This window comes from Triticum aestivum, chromosome 4A, assembly GCF_018294505.1.
Source record: "Triticum aestivum cultivar Chinese Spring chromosome 4A, IWGSC CS RefSeq v2.1, whole genome shotgun sequence".
NCBI classification, from domain to species: Eukaryota; Viridiplantae; Streptophyta; class Magnoliopsida; order Poales; family Poaceae; genus Triticum; species Triticum aestivum.
In genome coordinates, this window is record NC_057803.1 from 537,217,666 (window position 1) to 537,236,022 (window position 18,357).

At 43.7% G+C, this 18,357-nt stretch overlaps 1 protein-coding gene across 8 annotated transcripts; it reads left to right on the top strand.

The window, feature by feature from the left end:
* The first annotated feature begins 6,860 nt into the window (after nt 1–6,860).
* LOC123086776 (uncharacterized) lies at nt 6,861–14,482 on the top strand. 8 transcript variants are annotated; one of them, XM_044508570.1, is made up of 12 exons: nt 6,863–7,113; nt 7,196–7,347; nt 8,196–8,311; nt 9,036–9,092; nt 9,478–9,874; nt 10,427–10,525; nt 10,647–10,784; nt 11,139–11,219; nt 11,787–12,731; nt 13,053–13,523; nt 13,601–13,669; nt 14,040–14,482. In XM_044508570.1, exons 5-10 carry the CDS (start codon nt 9,697–9,699, stop codon nt 13,157–13,159), a joined length of 1,548 nt encoding a protein of 515 aa, XP_044364505.1. In that variant the 5' UTR covers nt 6,863–7,113; nt 7,196–7,347; nt 8,196–8,311; nt 9,036–9,092; nt 9,478–9,696; the 3' UTR covers nt 13,160–13,523; nt 13,601–13,669; nt 14,040–14,482. The 8 variants fall into 8 exon arrangements, with proteins under 8 accessions (XP_044364508.1, XP_044364505.1, XP_044364506.1 ...); XM_044508571.1 differs by having other exon boundaries at nt 7,196–9,092; nt 13,053–13,261; nt 13,456–13,523; XM_044508568.1 differs by having other exon boundaries at nt 7,196–8,311.
* The last annotated feature ends 3,875 nt before the right edge of the window (nt 14,483–18,357 follow it).

Sequence of the window (18,357 nt, forward strand, 5' to 3'; positions counted from 1 at the left end):
GGGAGGAGAGTAGAACTTGATGAGGTAATTATACCTTCTCCCTTATTGGAAAGTAGTTCATCACAGAAATCAGTTCCAGTGATTCCTACACCAATAAGTGAGGAAGTTAATGATGATGATCATCAAACTTCAGATCAAGTTACTACCAAACCTCGTAGGTCTTCCAGAGTAAGATCCGCACCAGAGTGGTACGGTAATCATGTTCTGGAAGTCATGTTACTAGACCATGATGAACCTACGAACTATGAGGAAGCAATGATGAGCCCAGATTCCACGAAATGGCTTGAGGCCATGAAATCTGAGATATGATCCATGTATGAGAACAAAGTGTAGACTTTGATTGACTTGCCCGATGATCGGTGAGTCATTAAGAATAAATGGATCTTCAAGAGGAAGACGGACGTTGATAGTAGTGTTACTATCTACAAAGCTAGACTTGTCGAAAAAGGTTTTTGACAAAGTTCAAGGTGTTGAATACAATGAGATTTTCTTACTCGTATCGATGCTTAAAAGTCTGTCCGAATCATGTTAGCAATTGCCGCATTTTATGATTATGAAATTTGGCAGATGGATGTCAAAACTGCATTCCTGAATGGATTTCTGGAAGAAGAGTTGTATATGATGCAACCGGAAGGTTTTGTCGATCCAAAGGGAGCTAACAAAGTGTGCAAGCTCCAGCGATCCATTTATGGACTGGTGCAAGAATCTCGGAGTTGGAATATACGCTTTGATAAGTTGATCAAAGCATATAGTTATTGTACAGACTTACAGTGAAGCCTGTATTTACAAGAAAGTGAGTGGGAGCACTACAACATTTCTGATAAGTATATGTGAATGACATATTGTTGATCGGAAATAATGTAGAATTATTCTGCAAAGCATGAAAGGATACTTGAATAAAAGTTTTTCAAAGAAAGACCTTGGTGAAGCTGCTTACACATTGAGCATCAAGATCTATATAGATAGATGAAGACGCTTGATAAGATTTTTTCAATGAATACATACCTTGATAAATTTTTGAAATAGTTCAAAATGGAACAGTCAAAGAAGGAGTTCTTGCCTGTGTTGCAAGGTGTTAAGTTGAGTAAGACTCAAAGCCCGACCACGGCAGAAAATAGAAAGAGAATGAAAGTCATTCCCTATGCCTCAGTCATAGGTTCTATAAAGTATGCCATGCTGTATACCAGATCTATTGTATGCCATACCACTGAGTTTGGCAAGGGAGTACAATAGTGATCTAGGAGTAGATCACTGGAGAGCGGTCAAAATTGTCCTTAGTGGAATAAGGATATGTTTCTCGATTATGGAAAAAGGTTCGTCGTAAAAGGTTACGCCGATGCAAGTTTGACACTAATCTAGATGACTCTAAGTCTTGATCTAGATACATATTGAAAGTGGGAGCAATTAGCTAGAGTAGCTCCGTGCAGAGCATTGTAGACATAGAATTCGCAAAATACTTACGGATCTGTATATGACATACCCGTTGACTAAGATTCTCTCACAAGCAAAACATGATCACACCTTAGTACTCCTTGGGTGTTAATCACATAGCGATGTGAACTAGATTACTGAATCTAGTAAACCCTTTGGGTGTTGGTCACATAGCGATGTGAACTATGGGTGTTAATCACATGGTGATGTGAACTATTGCTGTTAAATCACATGGCGATGTGAACTAGATTATTGACTCTAGTGCAAGTGGGAGACTGAAGGAAATATGCCCTAGAGGCAATAATAAAGTTATTATTTATTTCCTTATATCATGATAAATGTTTATTATTCATGCTAGAATTGTATTACCGGAAACATAATACATGTGTGAATACATAGACAAACAGAGTGTCACTAGTATGCCTCTACTTGACTAGCTCGTTAATCAAAGATGGTTATGTTTCCTAACCATGAACAATGAGTTGTTATTTGATTAACGAGGTCACATCATTAGTAGAATGATCTGATTGACATGACCCATTCCATTAGCTTAGCACCCGATCGTTTAGTATGTTGCTATTGCTTTCTTCATGACTTATACATGTTCCTATGACTATGAGATTATGCAACTCCCGTTTACCGGAGGAACACTTTGGGTACTACCAAACGTCACAACGTAACTGGGTGATTATAAAGGAGTACTACAGGTGTCTCCAATGGTCGATGTTGGGTTGGCGTATTTCGAGATTAGGATTTGTCACTCCGATTGTCGGAGAGGTATCTCTGGGCCCTCTCGGTAATACACATCACATAAGCCTTGCAAGCATTACAACTAATATGTTAGTTGTGAGATGATGTATTACGGAACGAGTAAAGAGACTTGCCGGTAACGAGATTGAACTAGGTATTGGATACCGACGATCGAATCTCGGGCAAGTAACATACCGATGACAAAGGGAACAACGTATGTTGTTATGCGGTCTGACCGATAAAGATCTTCGTAGAATATGTAGGAGCCAATATGGGCATCCAGGTCCCGCTATTGGTTATTGACCGGAGACGTGTCTCGGTCATGTCTACATTGTTCTCGAACCCGTAGGGTCCGCACGCTTAAGGTTACGATGACAGTTATATTATGAGTTTATGCATTTTGATGTACCGAAGGTTGTTCGGAGTCCCGGATGTGATCACGGACATGACGAGGAGTCTCGAAATGGTCGAGACGTAAAGATTGATATATTGGAAGCCTATGTTTGGACATCGGAAGTGTTCCGGGTGAAATCGGGATTTTACCGGGATACCGAGAGGGTTACCGGAACCCCCCGGGAGCTATTTGGGCCATAGTGGGCCTTAGTGGAAAAGAGAAGGGGCTGCCCTAGATGGGCTGCGCGCCCCCCTTCCCCTAGTCCTATTAGGACTAGGAGAGGTGGCCGGCCCCCTCCTCCTCTTTTCCCCTCCGAGGAATCCTAGTTGGACTAGGATTGGAGGGGGAATCCTACTCCCAGAGGAGTAGGACTCTCCTGCGCCTCCCCCCTTGGCCGGCCAGCCTCCCCTCCTCTCCTCCTTTATATACGGAGGCAGGGGCACCTCTAAACACACAAGTTGACACAAGTTGATCCACGTGATCAATTCCTTAGCCGTGTGCGGTGCCCCCTGCCACCATATTCCTCGATAATACTGTAGCGGAGTTTAGGCGAAGCCCTGCTGCTGTAGTTCATCAAGATCGTCACCACGCCGTCGTGCTGACGGAACTCTTCCCCGACACTTTGCTGGATCGGAGTCCGGGGATCGTCATCGAGCTGAACGTGTGCTCGAACTCGGAGGTGCCGTAGTTTCGGTGCTTGATCGGTTGGATCGTGAAGACGTACGACTACTTCCTCTATGTCGTGTCATCGCTTCCGCAGTCGGTCTGCGTAGGGTACGTAGACAATACTCTTCCCCTCGTTGCTATGCATCACATGATCTTGCGTGTGCGTAGGAAATTTTTTGAAATTACTACGAAACCCAACACCTGGATATCGTCATGATTATTTAAAATTCTATCAATTATCCAACAATAATTTGTTACCCACCGTATGCTATTTTTCTCGAGAGAAGCCACTAGTGAAATCTACGACCCCTAGGTCTCTTCTTTATCATATTTGCCTTTGAGATCTATTTTTATTTACTTTTATTTTCAGATCTATTAATCCAAAAACCCAAAAATACCTTGCTGCAATTTTTATTTATTTATTTTATCTCGCGTTCCCGCGAGATCTATTTTATCCAATCTACTACAATTTTTACCTACCTTTTACCCGTGAGGGATTAACAACCCCTCTTTTACGTTAGGTTGCAAATATTTGTTCTTTGTGTGCAGGTGCCGTTCACGTAGTGTTGTGTGGTTCTCCTACTGGTTCGATAACCTTGGTCTCATCACTGAGGGAAATACCTACCGTAACTGTGTTGCATCATCCCTTCCTCTTTGGGGAAATACCGACGTAGTTCAGCCGCATCACCCTACCGAATTACTCACACATGATAATCGGATCGAAAGATGGACTCATTGAAGACAAATAATGATTAATGATTGATTGATAATATGTCTTACAATAGTTGCTAGATGTAATACAATGGTTACAAATATGACTAACTTAGAGAGGATGGTTGAGGTGATGATGGTGGTTTTGGTTATGGGGATGAGATGGTAAATGGCGGTAGCTAGGGTTGAAAGATTGGGTTTGGTCCATCGTTTCCCCAATGGTGCTCTCCCTGTTGAGATTCTGGCGTCGACCCCTTTATAAAGGTTGATCAGGTGGATCTTCTGGAGTTGATGGTGTGTGGTACGAACTATGATACGATCGGGCTTGTTCGTACCGTGTGCCTTCTTGATAAGTCCTTTCACTGATCTAGTAAAGGAGCAGAAATGATTCTTGCCTTTTTCTCGAGAGGTGACCCCGAATTATCGAACTAATGAGAGGAAGGCAGCTTTAAAGGCAAGGGTTTCTACCAAGCTTTTGCAAGAGTATTAATTCCAGCTTTTGACTGGATCGGAATCAAGTTGAAACTAAAAACACTTATAATAAAAATAGGCATGAGTACGAGGACTTACAACAATATATTTACGAACGGGGTCATTATGATATTAATTTGTGCCCTCGAAGTCATCCATCGAGATGTGCTTGCAACGTATCAAAGTGTGTGTGTGTGTGTGTGTGTGTGTGTGTGTGGAGGGGGTGTCCAAATTACGTCTTAACTAGAGCAGGTCCCGCATCAATAGTTAGTTGTCCAACCGAAAGGCCCTATCTGTCGTGCAGGGTTTCCTCGATAATTAAGATAAAATCAGACAAGAGCATTGGGCGTTTAATCACTACACCTCTTGCATCCGAAGGATAGGATCATGTCACCCTACTAAACCTTATGTCACTGGTGTTCAGGTAACACTTCACAGTCTCTCTTCCCTTAGCCTCTCCGTGGCTCGCTCTCCATGATCCTGCATACCTGCGAGACGAAAAACGCATATGAGACAAAAAACAACTACGAAGTAATTTTATGTTAAACATACGTGACGATAACTCAAAGTACTTCCATCAATCTCTCCAACAAATACATAGGGTTTTATGGCTATGCCTCAACCCATTACCTTACCGAACTACTCACACATGACGATCAGATCGCAAGGAGAAACCATTGAAGAACACATTAGAAGATTAATTGATTAATAATATGTCTTACAATAGATGACAGATGTGATACACGGTTAAAAAGTATGTCTAATTGGATGAGTGCTACCGTGATGGGGATGGTGTTGGCTATGGAGATGGAGATGGAGATGGAAAATGGCGGCGGCGTGTTGCTGTGGATGACGAAGATGGAGGTCTCGGTGATGTTCTATAGCTCCTTGCATGGGACCCTTTATAAAGTCTGTTCGATTCGATCAGGGGACGCCGTTGGCAGTCCATACGAGCGCATGAACTGTAAACAAAAAAATGAACGATTAGGCGAGGGATCTTTCGGCATATGAGCATCTTTTTTTAGGAAAAGTGCCACACTGATACTCTCTCCGTTCTAAAATAGATGACCCAACTTTGTACTAAAGTTAGTACAAAGTTAGGTCATCTATTTTGGAACGGAGGGATTATTAATTATATCAGTAAATTATAGTAAATGTAGCATCTCTCAGGAGAAATCCAAAGGGATAGCACACCAAGAGAAAGTACAGGAAATACTCCGAACGAAAGAAATTTGCAGAAAGATTCTTCTTCATTCCTGCAACCACCAACACATTGACCAAAAACTTCGACCACCGCCGTCATCGGAGAGGAGAAGAAACGGTCTCCAGTCCACTAAGCCAAGATCCATGAGAAAGCCACAACAGCAAAGCTGCATTATGAGCCTCTGATCAGGCTCCACCGCGAACGGCGTCGCACTTGTCGCTATGGATTGCCGGCCGGAACAAATCTCCACCCCTCTTGGATCGCGACCCTGAAGGTCTCGAACGACGCTGCGGTCGAGAGACTCCAGAATCGTCAACCATCTTCTGCCGCCGAAGAAACTCTTGGTGCACCATCGCTCGGATGAGATCGGCACCGCAACGCCAGCCACCTCCAACACAAACACTTTCGGCTCTGTGATAACGATGAAGGAACCGCCGACGCGACGTGGAGAGAGCCGAAGAAACAAGACCCCTGGCAAGACCTTCACTGCCATCTTGAATGTCTCGTCTGGACACAAATCCGCGGCTCCTCGACACTATCGCCAAACGTCGTCGAGGCGATGGCCCGAAAACTTTTATTCGCGATGACGACCTTGGGACCGACCAAGCGTCACCAGACAAACTAGTCCTATACCTGGACACTCGAGAGAAGAACCGGGGCTCCCCCGCCCAGCCGCCGCCATTGCCGCCAGAGCGACGGACGGAAGGAGGGGAGCCAGCGGTTTAGGTACAGGAACCGCTATCCTCGATCGCGATCGCGTGGGAGAGCATATGAGCATCTTGTGCATGAAACCAAGACCCTGCTGAAACTCGGGATAATATTTGTGTAGAATGGGTGCAACGTTTTGCTAATGGGCGTAGCACATTTAGCTAGGAAAGGTTTGCATTAGTAAGTTGTAAAACTTGAATCCAAGTGCCACCGGGTTGTATCGGTTTGGTGGTAACTTTGGGAGGTTTCCAGCTATAAAGAAAAGAAACACGCGAGTAGCCATAATCCCCAAGAACAACAATCAGTACTCCTTTTTCCCAGAATTAATCACTGGCTGATAAATGAAATAGAGAAAAAAAACTTAATCACTGGCTGGTACGGTGGTACCCTAATAAAAAACGAAAAGAGACTGAGCCGAAGTTGGGGTATAAAAGGAAATTCGCGCGCAGCGAGGGCACGAGAGGTATTTCATCCGGGGTAGGGGTAGGATCGGGATTTGACGTCCTAGGGTTGCACAGATAGCCTAGCCGCACCCCTCATCCCCTTCTTCTATCTATCTCCTGCGGCGGCTGGAAATAGATCTCTCCACTTTTCGTGCGGCGCCAGCTGCTCCGTCTCTCTCCTGCTGCATTGCGTGCGTAGGTAGGAAAGGAATCTGGTCATGGAGTTGGAGATTTGCATCAGAGAGGCGCAAGGGGAGGTCTCTCTCTGCGCCCCCCTCTCTATGAAAAGAGAGAGTACGGAGACCCAATCTTACGTCGCCTGCCTGCGTCATCCGGTATGCATTTGTTTACTGATTTCTTGGCCCTGCCTTTTCCCCCTTTGGGTATTTGATTTCCCCCTCATCCTGCATCCTGCAGGGACTGCTGGTTGATGCGATGCATCCCATCCCATCCCCACCCCAGGAGCGATGCATCCATACGCGGTCACGGATCTGCACGCCCTACGCCCTCCCTAGCCTGTTACCAACGGAGGCAGGATATTATTGGATGTGTCAGATGCTTGTTAAAGTGTGAGATGCAACCCATCTGTTTTCTTTTTTTCTTAACCCAAGGAAACATCGGAGCCATTTTTCTTCTTCTTAAAATTCTCGTATAGATTTTGATAATGGTGGATGGTTCCTTTCATTAGAAAAAGAAACGATACTGTACAGAAGGATTACTTGTATTTATTTTTCAGTGGAAAAGGGAGGAGGACGAATAAGTCGTTTTTGATTTTTGGACCAATTTTCAATGGAGACGGCTTATGCTTTATATTTTTTTTCTATCTTGTTCCTTTTGCAAACGATTTTGAAGGGTGATACTAATTGTAGCGTTTAAGTACTTTTTTTTGTCACGGTGGGATTTGCCAACGCAAGGCTCTAAATTGTACTATTGTACCTTCCAAGTCTGCAAACGCAGATTGAGTGATGACCGATGAGTAATATCTGGACATAGACTGAATTGCTTGACAGTTTGTTTCTTGTCCCTATGTGTGCCAAAGTAAATTCTAATATGTTTTATTTAACCAAATAAAATAAGCTTGTGTACCAGGACAATTCTACTCCTGGCCGGCATGTAGTAGTAACGTTACTTGCACCCATAGACCTATTGTAAGTAAACATTTCTTTTTTCGGGGACTATAATCCGGGCTTACATAGGATGCTAGCACTTTCATCATGTTCAAAGCATCTCTCATCACAAACATAAATTAGTTTAAGGTTTATCCCAAGTCAAATCTCTCAACTTTGACTGTCAATAGTTTTGCAGTACAAGGTTTAATTTCTACCCGATTCATCATGAAAAGTAGTTCCATAATATGTATTTTGTCCACTTGTAATTGTATATATATATGTCATAAACTGCTTATATTTGTGACCAGAGGAAGGTCAGTGTAGATTACATTCATGGTGCAACAAGTGAGATCTGGTGAACATTCATCTGGCACTTGCAAAGCTCCATTGGGACGAACTTCCTTACCAACCAGATGAGTATTCGGTGAGTAAGAGCATCTACAACCACACACACCAATTTGAGCCCTCCACATGTTGGCGGATATGTCCGGGTGCCAGTCATACCGAGCATTTGGGCTGGGTTTGCCGGGTCCGGTTGGGTGCCATTTTCCTGTTCTGGTAGTGACCGGGCAGGCCGCCCGCAGCGGCGGTGCCAGCTAAAATAATCTGTGGGGTCAGCGGTATTTTTTGTGAATTTTTTCTTCACGATGAACAGTGATTACACATAGCTTCGCCACTGGCCGCCCGGACGTTTAGGGTGGTACGGGGGCTCCATTTGTAGATGCTCAAATGACAGCCGGCTAAAATATAATATGAAAACTTTGTCAAAACTATATTTGCACGGCTCCTGAATTTTTGTCAAGTTGATGTCATTATTTGCATGTTTTTTTCCAAAAAAACTAGCACTTATATATACGATTTGTTTAGAGTTTTTAACTTGAACCAATTTTTCTTGGATATGCTGAAGGCAATGGGGAGCTAGTGGGCGCCGAGAACACTTGATGAAATCCTCTTAAGTAGTACCACATTGTTCAATAGAAATTAGTAGGGGTCTTTATTTGGCAACTGCTTAGACTTAATTCTTGTCATTTGGTCCTCCATTTTTTTCTTAGTTCCGTTCATGTGCTCCTATGCGTTACTAGTTCATACTTGGCTTTGCTACTTTGTGATGAAGTATATTTACAAATTTCACTTGAGCAATGACGCAGATTTCATATCTTTGATACTATCTTCAAGGGGGAAGTGCACGTGGAAGTTGAACAAAGGTGTCCTTACAGTTACTCTTTTGCTTTGCTTGCATTCGATGGAGTCATGCAACTTTTACATGCTTATGATTGAAATGTCGTTTATTCCATCATGATTGTGGAATTTTAGTCTATAAGAAGTTACAATGATGCGTCGGTCCTTACTACTCAGAAGATCAATTGGTCAGTGATAATGGGATTTCAAAACTAAACAGGGGATGAATTCAGATAATATGTGATTGATATTATGTGATTTATACTTATTAGATTCTTGTGCAACAAAGTCATTTGAATAATAAGCTTAACTTCATGCCGACTATGTTCATGGTGTAATTTTCGGACTTAGCCATTTTTACGACTCACTCCCTGGTTTGGCCCACGATAACATTCCATGGGCTACCTGTAGCCAAGAAAACCAAACCCAACAACAACGATTGGGGCCGGCCCAATTCCAACCCAACGGCCTGATTTAGTCCAGTAAAGCCGAGCGCACCACCATATCGAGCCTCTTCCTCCCCGAAACCCTGGTCAGATTTTGTAAGGCGACGGCGGGGTGAGGGTTTCTGGCCAAAGTTGGGAACGCGGCGGCAGCAGAGAGCTTCCTTCCAGATTGGGAGGAGTCCGCATGAGAGGGGCCATGAAGCCATCCAGAGCTTGGATGGGTGGTGTGAGAAGAAGGGCGCATCTCGCCTGGTTAGGGAGCCAGCAGGGGAGGCTCCACAGGGAGCAGGCTGATGGTGGTACCATCCCCCCAGAGCCCAACCTTACCCAAGGTCCAACTCGAAACTTGGCTCTTCTTCGAGGTAATTTGTCTCAAGCCACACAAAACCATGTTTTCTGTTGGTGAAAATCACCAGGTCTTGCACAAATCTTTCCTAAAGAAAGCCTTTTTTGCATGATTCAGTATCTTGCACCAATGCATTCCAAGGAATCCTTTTTTTGGCATGGTTGATTAGGTATCTGGCACCATATATCCCAAGAGAAGGGTTTTGACATAGCTGATTCAGTTATTTGCCAGCGTTCTGTATAAATGGCAACACTTTGTGGTTGGTTACAGTTCAGTTCATTTGAAAAAACAGAGAAAACGTCATGTTAAGGCCTTGTCCTAAGTTCACCTTCTGTAGAGCTGGTCTAGAAAAGGTTTAGATTGGCTTTGCAAAATTCGTGGGTTGCTGGCTTTGCAAAATTCGTGGGTGCTGTGTGTCAAATACTTAGAAGTTAAATTAGCAAACTACGGGGTTCGATTAGTACAGGTCTCATGTGTATATTAGATCAGATTATGCCGCGTCGCTTATTTTTAAGGCATCTAAATGCCTGCTATCTGGTGCAACTTTTAATTTCATGACTCGTTACAGGTTTATCTTCAGCACCAGTCACACAAAATGCTATTGACACATTGGCGTTGGCAAGTCCTGCAACAAGTTGTGGTATACCAACGGTTGTGTCAACTGAAGGTAAAGTGACAAACTAATATGCTTCTATGATCTATGGTCTGAAGTACTTATCTTTCATACTTGGGTGATCCCAACTATCCAACTAGTAGGCATCTTGACAAATGCATCTTGACAAATGCAGGTAAATCACCAAGCAGTTTACCGGTGCTGAGAAGTCCATCCTTGGGCACTACATTTGTTGCACCAGTCTGGCCCACTGTGGTCCGTAGCTTACCAAGTCGGTGTAAAAGCACTGCACTCACTTTGCTGAAGAATGCTGGTATATTAACGAAACGCTCCTGTTTTGTACATTTTTGTAATCATCAATGGTAGAATGTTAGCCCTCCCGTTTTCTGCACAGTACAAAGCTCAGTCTGCCCAACTGATACATTCTATCATTAGCTGTACTAGTTATTGTTAGTCATCAATGGTAGAATGTTAGTCTATCTGTGCCCTTTTTAAGTTGGTCAACTTTTTGCAGGTGGCAATCGTGTTGTCACCACATACATTTGGTACCCTGGCAGGCTCTTCTTTTTTGGATCTGTTGCAATTGTTCTCATTAAATATAACATTGATTTTTCTTAATGCAGACATGGCTATCCACTGCCCCTTTTAATTGCTTTGCTTGTTGCAGGTTCCTCTGCTACACTGGGGTCACAGATGAAACACCACCGATTTTGTACCTTGGCTGGAGACCAGTCAGTCACAAATTCAGGTAACTTGCCATCCCTTTTGTTAAATACACCTGCTTTCTGGTACGTGTTTATTCTGTTGATTCACAATTTTTGACTGTCAATTGTCAGCTGTATTCTCTGCATATAGCGATGCCAACCTGTTGTATGTGTGAGCATTTTGGTACTTTTAACCTGTATGTATGCATTTTAAGTTCCCATGACACGGTATTATGTGCCCCCTCTCATTTCATTTACTTGAACACACAATTGTTGTTTTGTATGGATGTGTTCTCTGTTTATTCTTTTTGGTTATCATCTGCATATTAAGATTATGGTAAGAAGTTTCTCATCGGTTCTCGCATTCAGAGTCTCTTCTTTCACATGGTTTTTCTAGCCCTTATGCTAATGTTCTGCAAATTTCGAACAAGCTATGATCGCTTGCCATATATGTACAAGTTTTATTTTGAGAAAACTTCCTAAGAATTATGTTTTCATCTCTGTTCATTCGTTTCATTTCTACACTTGTTACACACATTGAAATTAATTAAGCTTAAGTTTTCTCAGTGCAATGCTACATTTGGCTACCTAACTTGTGCAATGTGATGCAGGTGAACGATATATTGGTGAGGACAGCCATTTTCAGCATAGTAATAGTACAGCTTTGAGGGAGAGAGTATTAGCCGATACCAGTCAAACAGCTACTAAAGCGCTCAGTTTTAAGGCCAGATACAAGAACTTTATCAGACCATTACTGGTTAACCGATGTTTGATTGCCCCGTGTGGAATAAACGATCCGTGGATGATATTTTTGCAACGTCAAACCTTCAGCATCCTTGGTCACAATCCTTGCTATTTGAGTAGCTTTGACATCACATCCTATGAAGATACTTGTAAGGATGGCGAATTTGAGACTTTTCTGGACCTTCTTGTTAGCAGGAAGGGTTACATTATTGAAGATTGGGACTCTTCCTTTTCCACTATTGAACCATTAATGTATGACCACGGACTGAAGCAGCCGTATGACGGGACCAACGAACCATTGTACAAAGGGGAATGTGATGCTTCGTACGATAATAAGACGGGAATTGCAAGCTTGTCTTACATCATTTGGAAGGACGATAAGATCATTTACTCAGAAGTTTTCTCAGACCTCAAGTGCTCTTCATCAAATGAAGCTGAAATTCATGCTGCGTTAGCGCTTCTTTACAAGGCTGAAGAACTCAAGATCAGCAAACTCCATCTATGGACTGATTCCAGAACAGCGGCTAGTGTCTTAACTGGCGAGTTGTCAATCCCTTGGGACCATGCCCACCATGACTTTTTTCTGACCTTAAGGGGCATGAGGAAGCGGTTCAGTCGGTTGGTGGTCACCTGGAGGCCCAGGGAGATGCTGTTTTTCCCAGACGAGCTTGCAGAGATTGCGAAGTCCCCTGGCTGTGATTTACGTGCTTCCCATACTACTGCTCTGGAGAAATGGTCCGGCCACCTACGGGGCCTCCCTGTCCACCACATTGAATGGACAAACAAAACGGCCACAGCAGTTCGAAAATTCAGTATGTTCTCTTCTCTTGATTTATGCTTCATTGTTAGTGTTCTTCATACGAGACATGAACTATTTGCTTGCTGTGTTCTGGAAAGGTTTACAACTTGTTAACCTATTTGTGGTTTTTCATAGGAAGTTACAGTTTTCATGGTAGGGTCCCCTGATAGGTCTAGTACTTGTTTAAGTAACATATTTCTAGCCTGGACCTTGTAGTTGTAGGTCTACAATTGATTTTTTTAAGCGACATATTTCTGTGCTGTATTAGTTCAGAGGTAAATTTGTATGGATAGTTCAAATATTTTCCTGGAACTAAGTTATATTTATGCTGCAGAGAACAAGATATTGGATGAAGAATTGTATGGCATGAGCGGTCCTGATGTCTATTTTGTTGAAGTTGAAGAGTGCCGTAAGTTGGACTGCTTGGTGGTGCTTAAATAGACACTGCATGCAAGTAAACTGAAAGTGTCCCTCAACAATTATATGGAGAAGTCTGAATGTTTCAAGGAACAATTGGGAACTCTCGTTCACGAAAGTTAACAGGTACATTTTTCTCCAGAGCTTCACAGCACCTTCACCAGCAAATCTTGCATAGGGTCAGTGCATGGCACTTTCACCACTGGATCTGTCAACCACTCTCCCCCGTCTAGAGAGCTGGTGGTGGTGTTGGATTATTCTGTACCTAAAGAAGTGTATCACAAGAGAGGTGCATTCCATGTGGTGCTTGTGACGCCCAGTGAACGGGAGAAGATGACTGAGTATATCCCGGAGTTGTCTGCATTGAGCTTTGTCTATTTCAATGGAGGTTGGTATCATAATTTACTTGCTGTTCTTTGGTTCGTTGGTGCTCATCTCTGATGATGTGTTGATGTACGTTTGCAGTTAGATTCCCATTGAACAAGAAGCCAGATCAAGGGCAGAAGAATAAAGGCCCGAAGGAATAGAACTGAGGTGTGTAGCTCCATTATTTTTTTACTTGATGCTATTGGTTCTTGACCTGCATTTGTTGATGAAGTCCTGTTTACCTCGTAACAGAGGCTATGATGGTTATAAGATGTAGTAATGATTGGTAGCTGCTTTTGTCGCGGCTTCTTGTTGCCTGTTTAACTTGTAACAGAGGCAGTGGTGGTTATAGGAGGGAGTAATAATTGGTACTCCCTTCGTTCGAAAATACTTGTCATCAAAATGGACAAACGATGACAAGTATTTTCGGCCGGAGGGAGTACTAGTTGTGTAGTTCATTTGTTGTCTCTGCTTCTTGTCAGCTGACTTGTGTTACACTAGCAGGCAGACGACTGATGAATAGTGTTCATGTGTGCAGAAAAGCTGGTCTCGAGAATGGTCATCATGTCGACAACCCTACAGTGAAGGCTCGGGACTCATCAGGAGAAAACTTTTTTTGGAAGGATATCATGCCTTGAAGCAAACGGCTGCTTGATATGCTAAGTTCCTAGGCAGCAGGGTGTTTTTTTGTAGTAGGTCTGAACAACAGATGATGTTGTGCGCTGATGGTAGTATATCTGCTCCGAGTACTGGAACTCGTCGCTTGCTTCAGTAATAGACCAGTATGTTTCCGAATCAGCTGTGTAATACTCCCTCTGTAAACTAATATATAAAGAGTGTTTAGATAACTAAAGTAGCTATCTAAATGCTTTTATATTAGTTTACGAAGGGAGTACTATAAATTACATCAAGACATCCTAATACTGTGCAATGTGAATCAGCTTGTGATTTATGCTCTCTATTATTCCATTTCTCCACCTATTGCCATGCCCTTTGGCCCTTTTTTGTTTTTGAGGGGTCATTATGGTTCCTTCCTCCTTTCCTTGTACCAAAGCCTTCCCCACGAGCCCAGAGCTTGAGCGGATGGTTTCCGCTGCTCAAGAGGCTGCATGCAGATAGCGGAGAAGAAAATGTGTAATGATCGCCGCAACAGCAGAATGTCAGGCCAGGGCATTGGGAAGGCGATTTGAGTGAAATGTCTCGTTAGTCCATGAAAACGAATTGAATAAACTAGAAAATCGTCAACAAAATCTGAAGTGATCCTCCTCTGATCCGTAAGAAGTTGTGTGTGTGTGTGTGTGTGTGTGTGTGTGTGTGTGTGTGTGTGCGTGTGTGTGAAGGGTTTTCTCAGCAAAAGTAAGCATCTCTCGCCTACCTCTTCTTGTAACAGCATTTCATCAAACACTATCCCCCACCCCCACCGGCCTCTGCACATCAGCCGAGAACGTACGTGCACAACGGCACCACACAGGAGAGCCTGTGAGCTCATCGATTCCTTCCTGGAAGCTAACTCACGCTGATAGCAAACGGATCGAGCCGTCAGGATGCGTGACAGAGAGATTGATCACCAACGCCAAGGAAGTCCACGCTGTGGTGAGGCAGACGACCCCGAGCTCAATTTAGAGGGAATCCCGTTGAGACGGCGGAATCGCCAGACCTGCGGTCACACGCACGAGCCCCGTGCCGCCGACGTTTGCCGCTCACCTCCGGCCCTCCGGGAGAATCTCTCGCGTGTGGGGTGCAGCTTCTGCCGAAAGATGGCCGAGTTATCGTGCAGTTTTCCACGGAGGAGTTCGCCTACGTGGGTGGGCGAGAGCACCTTTTTGGATTATGGATGAGCTTAGGCCAATAATCCCCGGCTAATCTCTAAGGCCCATTAATATGTGTAGGGCAAGTGATGGGAAGTAATGGTTTCATACTGCTACAGTAAGTATAGTGAGATCTTTTTACAAGGGATGCTCTACCACTTGCTATTGGGAGCTTGGGAATAGGAGTTGTATACGTGCGCGCCTCCTCCTCCGTCGCCTGCCTCGCAACGACGCGTGCGTGCGCCACGGGTTGCGGAAATGAGCTGAGCCGAAGCTTCCTCTCACTATGTTGTTTCGGGCGATCCCATCCCGACGACCGCGTGCACGGTTGGTGGCTGTATATATGCTGTTCATAGATATTTCGATTCGTGCGTGCTCACATGCTTAGGATTCGATATGAGATGCATACCGTATTTGCCATGCTTATCATTTACTCGTGGATTAGATTAGTCAAAAATGTGCTAATATTTTCAACAATCCAAAAACCTTATTCTAGGCACTTTTTGGCTCATGGCTTCGCCGCTACACTAAAACCGAAAAAGTTTACCGGAACGCATTTTAAGCGTTGACAAACGAGAACTACCTTGTGGCTCACAACAATGAACGTGTTCTGGGTTGGTGGTGTGTCTCCCATGGTAAGGGTCTGTCAATATCACTCTAAGCAACAATGATGCGGCATCTGAGTATGGTAATCTGTTTACTGTACTTTTAGTTTGTCAGTCCACCGATTAGTGGGTTGACACGGGACAAGGTGTGCAAAACCGAACCAGAAACCAAAAACGGAACCAAAAAAATAAACCAAACCAAAATTCCAGGTTTTTCAGGTATTGGTTTCAGTTCTCAAATCTGGAAACCGTTGAACATTCTTTTTTTCAGTTTTAAACCGAAACCGTTCAGTTTAACTGAATTAACTGAACTACCTTCATTGTGCAAAGATACAAGTTCAGACGCGTCTAGCGAGCGGCAGGGTGCTCGCTAGTGCTACCGAGCGGCCAAGCCAAAAAGGCAAGCCCATGTCCCCCCGCGGTACAGAAAGGGAAAGTCAGCCAATCGCGGCGATCGAGTGGCCAGTTCCCGATAGGCCCAAACAGAATCACCCCACGGTCCCCCACGTGGCCAGCTGTACAAACTAACCCCTCCCACGCCCGCTCGCCCCCACGCCCCCACACTGCCTTCTTCTTCTCCATGAAAGAAGGGGATCCAAGGCCCTTCTTCCTCCTCCTACACAGCCGCCATGGCAGCCCCAGGGTAGAAGAAGAAGCTGCTTCAAAGATCTAAGGGAAGGTGGTTAGAGACATACTAGGCAGCAACATCAAGTAAATCCCTCTGCCCCCTCTTCACTCCCCCCTTCTTCTACTGCATATGCCAACCCCCTTGTCCATGGATCTAGCACAAATCTATGGAGAAGCTGCTTCAAAAAAGAAGTGGATCTGGCACATCAACCCATTGTCCACATCACACCCCCCTCCATGAGTATCATATCTGCAAACTAAAAACAAGTACCATAAATTACTGTGCAACTATCCATAGATGCCTACTGTTTTCTAACATGCATGCCATCCAAATTTCCCCCTGGATGTGTTCAACAAGCACACACAGGGATCAGTTGCTATTCTAACCAACTAGAATATGTTTTCTGGCCAACTAAAAATATGATTCTAGCCAACTAAAATATGTTTTCTAGCCAGCTAAAAAATGATTCTAGCCAACTCAACATTCATTGTAATAAAAAATAAACATGCATAATACCAACTTGTAGTTATTGTTTGCAAATGAACACATTGACTGTCCAAAAAATATGTGCAACAAAAAATGCATAAATGTGCAACTGAACATGCATCCCAGCCAACTGAACCTGTATTCTGGCCAACTCAGCATGCATGGTAGCCAATCTAAAAACATGCATTGTTCCCCACATGTACTGGATGTTTGTGCGTGAACACTTTATAAAACCTAAAGTATATGCGCAATAAAAAATGGATGACAATGAATATTTGGTTGGGATATGAAGCATAGGGGATGAGTTGCATATATCAAGCATCATAGCCAAAAACTGAAACATGTATACTGGCCAAACTCAACATGCATTGTAGCCAAAACTAAATATGCATTCTACCGACTTGAACTTATTGTTTGCAAATGAACACATTAAAAAACTGTAGTATCTGTGCAACCAAAAATTAATAAATGTGCAACTAAAACATGCATCTGGCCAGCTGAAAAACATGTATCCTGGCCAAACTGAACATGCATCCTGGCTAACTGAAAACAGGGGCGAAATTGGGCCTAGGGCAACTAAGGCTATAGCCCCATGCGTGGCCCAACTAGTACCATTATATCCAGTAGAACATTTTCAGATTTTCACATTTAAAGAGGCCGAGCCCCAGGAGTGAATACCTAGCCCAAGGCCTCAGCGGCAACCCAACTAACTCGCTCAGCAGGAAGCTACGCCCACGTTTGGTCATTGGTCGGTTGTGATTTCAAAGGTATTGATCGCCAAACGTTTCGGTCAACCAGAAAAATTCCATTCACCATGTGTCTGTCGATCAAAAGATTCTCGTTGTCTCGGTGCCTCGTTTCATCCGCCGCCCCAGCCCGTCGAAGGCTCGACAGACGGGACGATCCAGACCTGTGCTTGGCCTCGTCGCCTCATTGCAGCAAACCCCATCTCCAATTCCGGCGGCCACATGTTCTGCTTTGTCTCCACAACGGGCTAGATGTATTTCAAGTTTGTTGTATCATCTATTTTTTGCTAGTGGTATTTCAAGTTTGTTGTCTCCACGGACAAGTTTGATCTGGCCTTCTAAATCTGATGTTCAATTGTACTATTGCTTTAGTCAAATTTATTTCAGTTATTTGTTAACAGAAAAAACAGAAAAAGATAGAAATCCAAGATAAAGAGGACACACACATGGACGCAGGCATGATTAAATTTCTTTTGAAGCAACTTCCGGCCATCCTACATCCAACAACACCAGAATCAGCGGGAGCCGGAGCAAGTAATGAAAATAAGTAAATGTGTGGAGCTTAATTCAGGTGACATTAATT

Coding starts and splice junctions, on each gene's coding strand:
- LOC123086776 (XM_044508571.1), top strand. CDS start 9,697: ATGAGAGGGGCCATGAAGCCATCCAGAGCTTGGATGGGTGGTGTGAGA. Junction 9,875..10,426: donor AAACTTGGCTCTTCTTCGAG/GTAATTTGTCTC, acceptor GACTCGTTACAG/GTTTATCTTCAGCACCAGTC. Junction 10,785..11,138: donor CACTTTGCTGAAGAATGCTG/GTATATTAACGA, acceptor TGCTTGTTGCAG/GTTCCTCTGCTACACTGGGG.